The following is an 11415-nucleotide window of genomic DNA, read 5'->3' as shown; positions in this document are numbered from 1 at the left end:
CCGACCTTCTGATCAGCAAGCCCTAGGCTCAGTGGTTTAACCACAGCGCCACCTGGGTCCCATATTGCCATTATAAAACAAAATAATACAAAACTTTTCCGAAATGGTGTCCATTGCCCTCTACTGGCAGGAAAAGGGGAGGAACCCAACTGAAAACTTTTGAAGCGTAAGTATAGATCTATTTAATGCTATGAACAGCATGTGTGCCTTTGGTTTAGCAAATGGGTGAGAGAGGCAGTTGAAAGTAGCCCTTTTGGATATTTAAAGGTGCTTTTTTAAAAGATGTGTTTCTCCCTGCCACCACAACAAACCAAAGTGTCAATTGTGACAAAAGAATTTAATAGTAAACAAAGTATGGGAACATACAAAAAAAAGAAAAAGAAAATGTAGTCCTGAAAGGCAAGGATTACAAAAACATATATACATTCCATACATTTCAAAAGAGACATTTCTTTTCTTTTTTTAAGAATAAACAATAAAGAACCGAAAAGAAACCAGGAATGTATTGATTTGTGTGTCCTTTACATAGTAGAAGGGGATCAGGAATGGCAGGACTGCACCCCAAGCCAATAACCTACCAGCACTATACTATATTAAAGCAGTATCATAGCACTTTAAACTGTCATGACTTCCCCCAAAGAATCCTGAAAGATGTGTTTTGTTAAGGGCACTGAGCTACAATTCCTAGCATTCCTTGGGAAGAATGATTGATTTTTAAACCAATTTGGGAACTGTAGCCCTGTGAAGGGTACAGGGGTCAACTCTCGGTACCCATGGCAAAGTTACCAGGATTCTTTGGGGGAAGCCACCACTGTTTAAAGTGGTATGATACTGCTTTAAATATCTAGTGCAAAAGGAAGACATCATTATGTGTAGAGCAGCCTCTGCCAACATGGTGCCTTCCAGGTTTTTGGACTACAAACCCCATCAGCCTTAGCCAGCATGTGCTAACTGGAGCTGATGGGAGTTGTAGTTCAAAACATCTGAAGGGCACCAGGTTAGCAAAGGCTGGTATCAGAGGTTGGTCCCAAGTTAGAATTTCACAGCCAGTTTCTTGGACTGGGGCTCAAAAGGGTCATAAGGAACAGGGGAAGACCTGAGCAACTATAAGGCTTCCTGTTTCCCTTGTAAGGGAACAGAAACAACCCATCCACTTCATCCATCGCCAGCGACAAGATGCTTTGGAAGATCTGAGGGGCTGCAGCAGATTCAGATTCAGAGTATGCTCAGCCAGAAAACTCAACTCTGCTTTGTGTTATGTATGCTCTTTACAATGCATAACTGGTTCAGACATCTATGCCAAAGCCTGCAAAAAATATTAAATTAGATTTGTTGTATTTGCAGACAGTTCTGGACAGGCATCCGGACATCCCTGAATGGTTGAACCAAGTGCTATTTTACTGGCAATCATCCATTCCCAAGAGAAGCACTATCCAGTTGTCCCCTTTCCCACAAATACACACACCTTGAAGTCATGGCTGCTATTCTGCTGCCTGTATAGGTAGTAGATGGGGTCCAGAAAGAGAGGGGGTTTAGTTCTATGACAGGCAGCCCAGGCACTATGTATTTCTGTTTGGGAAAAATGGAGTTGAAAGGGTTACCATGAGTTGCCTTTGGGTCTCCACACAAGGGCAGTCAATGTGATGACCTCCAGATGATGCTAGGACTACAACTACTATCATCCTTTACCAATGGTCCCACTTGCCAGGGCGGATTGAGTTGCAGTCCAGCATCTTGAGAGCACCACATTGGGTACCTCTTCCATTGAGCGACAGGTACTTTGGACTGACTCTAAACATCTGGAAAATTGGAAAAATTTCCACCCAGTGCAGGAATACTGTCTCAGGTATAGGATGAATGGCTTTTTTTAATGGGAAATGTGTAATAACCTTCAAGGTCCTTCTCATCAGAGTCTTTGACATTAACACTGACACTGTAACATATGGCTGAAGATTCCTGGAGCAATTATTGTCTTACAGTGAAAAGCACCCAGTGTATTAATAATTCCAATGGTTACCCTCATGTGTGGTAGAAATTACCCACCCCAAATTCACCAGTGCTTCCCATCATCCCTCCAAATCCTCAATAAATGCTCACAGTGAAGACATTAGTATATTCTATTAATGCAGCTATCGGCAGAGTAGACAAGGTCTTCCGAATGGCTACTGAATGGCTACCAATGGTCCCACTTGCCAGGGCGGATTGAGTTGCAGTCCAGCATCTTGAGAGCACCACATTGGGTACCTCTTCCATTGAGCGACAGGTACTTTGGACTGACTCTAAACATCTAGAAAATTGGAAAAATTTCCACCCAGTGCAGGAATACTGTCTCGGGTATAGGATGAATGGCTTTTTTTAATGGGAAATGTGTAATAACCTTCAAGGTCCTTCTCATCAGAGTTTTTGACATTAAATTACTGTCTTACAGTGAAAAGCACCCAGTGTATTAATAATTCCAATGGTTACCATCATGTGTGGTAGAAATTACCCACCCCCAATTCACCAGTGCTTCCCATCATCCCTCCAAACCCTCAATAAATGCTCACAGTGAAGACATTAGTATATTCTATTAATGCAGCTATTGGCAGAGTAGACAAGGTCTTCCGAAAGGCTACTGAACACTCTGAGGCATTTCACTCCATGCTTTGGCCTTTTTCCTGGCCAGAGAAAGCCAAGGTGGCTCAGCAGGGCTGCATGAAGACATTGGTAGGCTTGGCAATGGACTCCTTTCCTTTTCCTTTTGAGGGGCTTCCTGAGGCGTTGTTCTAACAGGTGTTGCTGGGGGGGGGGAGGAGGACAATAAGTAGGCTGTATGGGCTGAAGAACACTCCCCAAGCATCACCCTTTGGAAACAACCAGCCAAGTACGGTAGGACCGGAACCACTGCAAAACATGCCACCACCACCACCCAGCTTGGACAGTTGCTACAGAAGGATATCATGGTTGATGCTACCGTGTTTCCCCTTTTTTAAGACACCGTCTTATAACTTTTTTTCCTCAAAAAAACACAAGGTGTCTTATTTTCAGGGGATGTTTTAATTTTTTATTAGGTTTTTATTACAGTCCGGTACCTTACTGGCTCGGGGTGCTGCCATCCATCCCATCGCTAACATGGGAGCCGAGGGGCACGAAATCGAGGCGTGAGAGCGGGGGGGGGAGAGATGAGAGAGACGCGAAGCAGGTCGTCTGAAAGATGCCTGTGTACGCCCTGTCCCGTGAGGGGGAAACGAGACCCGTGTCCACACCTTGTCCACACCACCGAAACACGCATTCATAAGGGGCGGCAGCTCGAGGAGCTAAACTTCCTTTCCCGCTTGAGCGCGCACGGATTCCTCTGCGCCCTTAAACTCAGGTCGAGTAGCCAGCCAGCCAGCCCCCCCGCGCGCTTTTTTTACACTGATACACTGAAGTCCCGCGGAGTTGCCCCAGGAGGAGGCGCCGGCGGTGGCACCCTGACTCCAGAGGGAACGGGGCGAGTTCGTCGTGGCCCACCCGACGAGCACCCCCGTGGGTTTTTTGGGCAAAGCGGCGGCGGCGGTGCCTGAGGCACAGCTAGCAGCGCCGTAGCCGCGCTCCCTGAGGCACTCCCGCCTCCCCACCCCGGGCCGTTTCCATTAGCGGGCGGAGCAAGGTGGGGGTTCCCTCGCTTGCTCCTCGCCGCCCTTCTCCCTCCAGGCATTGGCGAGGCCGCCTGTCAATCAGCCACCAACTCGCCCGCGGAAGGGGCCAGCAGTGCTCCCTCCGCCGTCCATCGCGCGGGCCTTGGCCCATGCAGCCCACAACGTTCTGGTGGCACAGAAGGGGCCAGCAGCGCTCCCGCCACCATCTGTCGCCCCGGTGGCGCGGAAGGGCCTGCAGGCCTCCCGCCGCCGCTCTACCTCGGGCCATGCTTCCCACGAAGCTCCAGCGGTGCGGAATGGGCCAGCAGCGCTCCCGTCGCCATCCGTCGCCCCGGCAGCGCGGAAGGGCCCGCGGGACTCCCACCGCCGCTCAGCTTTGGGCCATGCAGCCCACTACGCTCCAGCGGCACGGAAGGGGCTAGCAGGCCTCCCGACACCAAGGGGTTTCCCCATCCAGGCACTCCGCCGGAGTGGAAAAAAGTCCTGGGAAGAGCGGGGGGGGAGTCCTCCTAGCGCGGCTTGCCTGGCGACGCGCTCAATTCATGCACCCCACTCCCACCTGGTCTCAAGCCTCTCTGAGGCTCTAAAGGAAAGCAACAAGGTATGCCTTATTTTCGGGGTATGTCTTAAATTTCGCAAATACTTAAAACTCCTGCCATGGCTTACTTTATGACTACGTCTTAAAAAGGGGGAAACACGGTATCAAAAGCTGCTGAGAGGTCAAGGAGAATTAACAGGGACACATTTCTCCTGTCTCTCTCCCGGCAAAAAATCAATATACAGAGCAACCTAAGCACTTTCTGTGTCAAAATTGAGCCTAAACTCCAGTTGAAATAGATCTAGAAAATCAGTTTCCTCTGGGAAAGCAAGGATCTGGTCATTCACCACCCGCTTAAGAACCTTGCCCAAGAAGGAAAGATTGACAACAGGCAGGAAATTGCTTAGATTTTTCCAAATCCAGGGAGGGTTTCTTAAGCAGTGGTCTTATCACTGCCTCCTTCAAGCAAGCAGGAACCACCTCCTCTCACAAGAAAATATTAATCACCTCCTTGGCCCAGCCAGCTGTCTCCTCCCTGCTAGTTTTTATCAGCCAAGAGGGCCAAGGGTTCAGAGCACAAGCGGTCGCTCTGACCGATCCGAGCGCTATGTCTGTGTCCTTGGGCCTTACTGGAACTCATCCAACAGGACAAAGCAGTGCCACGGAACCCCCTTGAGATTAATCTGTGTAACATTGGAGACGAGTTCTCAGGAGATGCAAGTAATTTAGTGTTCAAAATGCTTTGTCAACAAGTCACAGTGAGCTATGATCAGTTTTTACTACCTCCTTTGGGCCAGACTGTAAAAGGTCTCATACTACCCGGGAAAGTTTTGCATAATGAGGATACAATCCCTAGCTAGCAGGATGAGCGGTCAGGGATGATGCAAATTGTAGGCCAACAACTTCTGGGAACCCAAGTTTGAGAAACACTGGCTTAAAACAATAATGGAGGAGCTGTGGCCCTCCAGAGGTTGTTGGACTCTAAAACCCATCAGCCCCAGCCAGCATGCCCAATGGTTAAGGATGGTGGGAACTGGATTCCAACAGCACCTGGAGGGCTGCAGGTTCCCCATCCCTTGGTTAGGGGATGGCTTCCTGATCCTGGAAAGTGAGGGTCATCAGAATGCAGGAATTCTTGTCCTCCTCAATTAAGGGATGAGGACTGGTGCTTGTGTCACTGTGCATCAAGAAACTGTGGTTAAGGCAGAGTAAGAAGGGGAAGAAGAGCTGTAGCTCATCTATTTTGTATGCAGAAGGTCCCAGCTTCAATCCCTGGCAATCCTTGGGAAAGACTCTGCCTAAAGTCCTGGATGGCTGCTGCCTATCAGGGTAGACAACACCAAATTAGATAGATCCATGGCCTAATTAAGGAAAAGACAGTTTTAATTCACAAAGAGATGTGAAATTCTGCTGGAAGGATGGAAAACATGTTGAAGGGGAGGTAGTGGGTCTGCTTTCCTGCAGGAACTGTCAATGCTGTACCTCCACCTCTGCTCTGCTTGCTTATTTGTAAATAAGTCATATGTCCTGGGTGATCAAGGGTTGTCTAGGCTAACCTCCCACCATGCAGGAATCTTCTTCAAAATGAACCCAGGTCTCAGTGAAGACTGCCCCTGGAGTTTTTCACTGCCCATGGAAGAATTGCATGCATGCATTGTCCTGCAATATATCCAAAAATAGCTGCTAATTCCATCCAAGCACAGTGCTATATCAAAGTTTAAACATCCCTTCCACATTAGCTGAGCTCAATGGGGGAAGGTTAAATCACCACTCCCATTCTTTTTTCAGTTTTTAATACCTTTTGTAGCTGATGGAGCCATCTTCAACTGGATTTTACTCCCAAGTGCACGTACTTGAGGAGCACTGGTCTTCAATAAATTCTCACTGGTAATATCTGTTTGCTGTAAAGCAAAAAAAGAATACAATTCATGCACTGCAGAGCAGATACAGCTTGAGTGACTTAAGTCCATTGACTTCAACCCGTTACATATGACTAGTGTTGGATTTCACCCAATAGCTTTTCCAGTTTAACAAACAATGGTTTAGAAAGTTGGGTGTGAGCTTCAGGCCCAGGCACTTCTTTTCCCTTCCTCCCATTGCAATTGCATCCTAATTACTACTGAAATAGGGAACTCTGGTTTAATGTCAGTGTATTAATCAGGGCTCTAAGCAGCAGTCAAATCCTTGTTTAGAGAATAGAATAGAATAATTTATTGGCCAAGTATCAACCATACTTGGAACTTTGCTTAGACTACATTGCAATGTAAATAAAAGAAAAAAAGTACCTCATACAACCACTATTCCCCTCACAATACAACAGCACAGCGAAAAGACTCCATACTCCCAACTGGCCTCCCTTCCGCCCACAACTACAGATTCAACAATTTGATGGCACAAGGAATAAAGCTATTCCTGTTCCTAGACGTTTTTGTATATAGAATCCTGTACCGACGTCCAGATGGGAGTAATCAAACAAGTGATGACCAGGATGCAAAGGGTCTACAGCAATTCTCTCTGCTCTTTTCCTGACTCGAGCGGCATAAAGTATCTCTATTGGAGGCAAACTAACATCAATTGCCCTCTCTGCAGTTCTTACTGCTCGTTGGAGGCTCTTCTTGTCCAGTTTAGAGGCTGTACAATACAAGACAGTAATGGAATTACAGAGGACAGTTTCAATAGTACCTCTATAAAATTGGACCAGCGATTCTTGGGGCAAATTAAATTTCCTTAGTTGTTGCAAGAAATACAATTTCTGGTGTACCTTTTTAATAATAATGTTGATGTTATCTGACCAATTCAATTTTTGAGAGATCCTAGAGCCCAAGAATTTAAAGGACTCTACCACTACAACGAGGGCCGGCTCTAGGTAGACCCCTGGTGGCGCGGTGCACTAGGGCACCGGGCCGGTAGGCAGGGCGCCACACAGCGAAGCCGCATGGAAACCATGCTGCACCCTGTGAGGGCGGGGGCGCCGGAGCGATCTCTGCCCCTCAGCACCAGGGCGCACAACCTGCTCAAGACTGCCCTGACTACAACCGTGTAACCAAGAATGGAGATTGGCAACGAGATGGGAGGGTGCCTTCTAAAATCAATTATCATTAAGTGCCTAGTAAGCAAACCAACACAAATCCAGAGGGATTCTTCCTACACTGCAGCTTGTATGCCACTTTGCAAGTCATCATCAAAATCCTATCACTAAACTTACATGCAAATTAGAAATTATAAAAATCTAAAACTGAGCAGCATCTGAAAAACACATACATAAATGTTTTAAGAGCCAGCTTAACTTCATCAAGCTTTAATACAGGCTCATTTCCCACTTTTGTCCAATATATCAACCCTGAGTGCTCACTGGAAGGACAGATCGTGAAGCTGAGGCTCCAATACTTTGGCCACCTCATGAGAAGAGAAGACTCCCTGGAAAAGACCCTGATGTTGGGAAAGATGGAGGGCACTAGGAGAAGGGGACGACAGAGGACGAGATGGTTGGACAGTGTTCTCGAAGCTACGAACACGAGTTTGACCAAACTGTGGGAGGCAGTGGAAGACAGGAGTGCCTGGCGTGCTATGGTCCATGGGGTCACGAAGAGTCGGACACGACTAAACGGCTAAACAACAACAACATCAGACCCCGGAGACGAAAGACATAAAAAGTAATTCTGATTTATATAGACCAGGGTTGAAGCATCAAAGTGGAATGTAGACTTGGCACTGGCTTCTGGCTTCCTAAACAAAGATTTACCAAGCCAGGACTGTTCCATCTGAAAGAGATGAATGGGTTGGCTGAGCCACAAACAGTTTCTGTGTATAAAGTACCGTACTCTCACAAAAGTCATAGAAACATAAGAAAGTGAATTATACTGAGAAAGACTTTTGTTCCATCCACTGACTAACAGTAGTTTTCCAAGGTTGCAGACCCACAGCCTCTTCTGCTGACTCTCACAGATTCAGAGTCAGCCCCCGACAGGAAACAGGGTAGCATCAGGACATGCGACAGGACACAGACACCAGGACATGCATAATGAATGCAATGCCCTGGAACAGGGTTTCCCAAACGTGGGTCTCCTGCTGTTTTGGGACTATAATTCCCATCATCCCCTGACCTCTGGTCCTGCTAGCTAGGGATAATGGGAGCTGCAGCCCAAAAACAAGTGGAGACCCAAGTTTAGGAAACCCTGCCTTAGAGACTATTATAGTGATGTCTACACGAAGGTATAACAAAAAAATAATAATTCTTTCCAGTAGCACCTTAGAGACCAACTAAGTTTGTTATCGGTATGAACTTTGGTGTGCATGCACACTTCTTCAGATACACATGAAGGTATATTTACTGAACCAAGAAGAGGGTGCAGGAAGTCATACACTTGACCTCTGCTGGTGTTGCTATGGTACCCAGTTCACCTGGCAGCCTTATCTCAGAACATCAAGACGTGTGGGATGTGCTCCTCAATTCATGAGCCCAAGCACTGTGTAATTTAACCCATTGTCCACATGACACCAACACTAAGCACCCTACACACAAACCCAGAGACCATGTCCAAACTAAGCAGGGTGTATTTCCTTCCCTGCAATTGTCACAATATTGAAGCCAAGTTTTGAAGAGTTGGGCTCTTTAAAAAATAAATAAATCCTGATATCCAAAAGTATTAATAAGAGTGGCAATGGCTCAGTGGCAGAGCATAGGCAGAAGGGCTCAGTTTAATCCCTGGTAGCCAAAGTTGAAAGGGAACTTAAGTAGTAGATGATGGGAACAATGCTGGTTCTAGGTTCTGCAGACGTGCTTCTTTGGACACCTCTTTGGCTCCTCTCTTGCTCTCCAAGGCACTGCTGCCCATTCCTTGCTCCATACAACCACCTACCAAGGCTGTGGGTGGTGCGGCTGTGTCCCTTCGCTCGTCAGAGACAGAAGGTGAACACAGGAAATGACAGCAAAGAGGAGCAGGAAGGTAAGTCTGTATGCAGAGTGTGGCAGTGGTCAGGGGCCTGCCCTTGGTGCTGGCCCTGGATTGGAAGAATCCTGCTTGAAACCCAAAGAGCCGCTGCCAGTCAGAGTAGGTAATACGGGCTAGATGGACAAACAGTCTGACCTGATGAAGCAGCTTTCTACATAACTTTTTTTTAAAAAAAAATTAACTCACGTGACAAGGTGCACAATTACTGAAAATTAAAATCAGAAATAAAACAACCAGTCATATCCGAGTACATCAACGGAGAGCTTCCTACAAAAATATTCCGCTAAATGATATGAACAAGGGTCAATATGCACCTACCTTTTCCTGCGGAGAAACCCTGCTTTGCTTCTCCCCTCCTTGTTCCGTTTTGGCAGAGGTTTTATCATCCAATTTCTGTTCTTTCGCAAGAGGGTGACCCTGGAAGCCTTTCTGCTTTAGTTTTGCCATCAGAATCCATGGTGGTTCAGAGGATGTGCTTTCGAGATGTGCAGCCGGGGTTTGCCCTAGGAATTGGAAATAAGCTGATCAAACTTTCACACTGGCCTTCCTCCCAGTGCACTTGATACATGCAGAGCGCCATGCAGCATTGGTTAAAAAGCTGTTTGGGGACTGCAATTGCACGATCACACACAGACAGGCACAATCGCAAATATGTAAGATTATTATTATTTATCAGTTGTATATACTTCCCTTCATCCAAAGGTCACAATATAAAAACACAAAATACATAACATAAAGACACAAGATACATGACATAATAAGAAGCAAAATAATACTCCCCCACCAACACTTTAAAAGGCCATAGATTGTTAAATCAGCGAAAGGCCTGGGTGAAGAGGAAAGTTTTTGCTTGGCACCTAAATATATCTAAAGAAGGCCCCAGATAAGCCTCTCTGGGGACAGTATTCCATAAATGGGGAGCCACACGTTCTCATGTTGCCACATTCCAGACCTCTTGTGAAGGAAGCACACAGAGCAGGGCCTCAGATGATAATGACAGGGTCCGGGTCGGTTCATAGGGAGAGAGGCAGTCCTTGAGGTGTTGTGGTCCTGGAACAACCTGGCCACCAGCTTAAGTTTCTGAGCTGTCTTCAACGGCAGCTTCACCTCTAACACATTGCAGTAATCTAACCGAGAGAGCATAGACAACAGTATAGGCTATCCATATCCAGATAGGGGTGCAGCTGGGCCACCAGCCAAAGCTGATAGAAAGCACCCCGGGCCACTGAGGCCACCTGAGTCTCAAATGATAGCAATGGATCCAGAAGAACCCTAAAGCTACATACCTGAACCTTAATGGGTAGGAGTGAACCCCATTAAGAGCAGGTCTGGGGAACCACCCACTAGCAATGCCTCAGTCTTATCTGGATTGAGCTTCAGTTTGTTGACTATCATCCAGTCCATTATAGAGGAAAGACAACAGTCCAGCACATCTAGTGCCACACCAGCAGATGTGAAAGAAAAGAAGATTACTTCAAATCTCTGGATGACCCTAACTCAACTGTTTCATGCCCTGATGCTGCCCTGAGGTGGGTACAAGCTGGTTGAGACCAACTGCACACTCCTCACCCAGGTCTCAGTGATACAGACTAGATCAGCCTCCTCATCCACAATCAGATTCTGGGTGAGGGAGGTCTTATTCAGCACTGACTTAACATTCAACAGCAGCAGTGGCAGACCAGAGGGATGGCTGATATGACAAAGCTACTGCCCAAGGAAACAGAGGTATATTATTAATCCTTAGTAAGTCTGTTCAAGTTCCGCTCCCCCCCCCCCCAAAAAAGCAAAAGTTTGTAAAGAAGAAAAGTTCTTCAACACCCTTTATTGATCCAGACTCTGCAAAGTGCAAAATTACAAACAGAGGAATTCAAATCATGTCAATGCACAGCTGAACAGCAAACCCTGCATTGCAGTTATTCAAAGTCTCAAACGTCAAAATGCATCCTAAAAACTGCAGTTGCAAAATGCATGGGTGACTTTTTGCAAATAACACAAGTAAATCTAGCCCACAGATGTGCTCTAAACCTCTGTGGTTGAGAGAGAGAGAGAGAGAGAGAGAGAGAGAGAGAGAGAGAGAGAGAGAGAGAGAGAGAGAGAGAGAGAGAGAAAGTGCCACACTTTTAGGGAAGGGTTTAATGTTATATTGTGTTTTTATATATGTTGGAAACCACCCAGAGTGGCTGGGGCAACCCAGTCAGTTGGGCAAGCCACTGTCTGTCTATCTATCTATCTGTCTGTCTGTCTGTCTGTCTGTCTGTCTGTCTGTCTGTCTGTCTATCTATCTATCTATCTATCTATCTATCTA

General features: G+C 46.6%; 1 protein-coding gene across 2 annotated transcripts in view; it reads right to left on the bottom strand.

The window, feature by feature from the left end:
* The window catches only part of KIAA1210 (KIAA1210 ortholog), a 62995-nt gene continuing 51580 nt past the window's right edge, over positions 1 to 11415 (bottom strand). For both annotated transcript variants that reach the window (XM_035113949.2, XM_035113950.2), the window contains 3 exons: positions 9429 to 9613; positions 5957 to 6059; positions 1 to 2778 (listed from right to left, as the gene is read on the bottom strand). In XM_035113949.2, the coding sequence (XP_034969840.1) occupies positions 2612 to 2778; positions 5957 to 6059; positions 9429 to 9613 (455 nt within the window). In that variant the 3' untranslated portion in view covers positions 1 to 2611. The remainder of the gene's footprint in view (positions 2779 to 5956; positions 6060 to 9428; positions 9614 to 11415) is intronic.

The sequence above is a fragment of the Zootoca vivipara genome, chromosome Z (assembly GCF_963506605.1).
Source record: "Zootoca vivipara chromosome Z, rZooViv1.1, whole genome shotgun sequence".
Lineage (NCBI taxonomy): Eukaryota > Metazoa > Chordata > Lepidosauria > Squamata > Lacertidae > Zootoca > Zootoca vivipara.
Note: the sequence above shows the minus strand (reverse complement) of the source record. Positions and strands in the feature narration are given on the sequence as shown.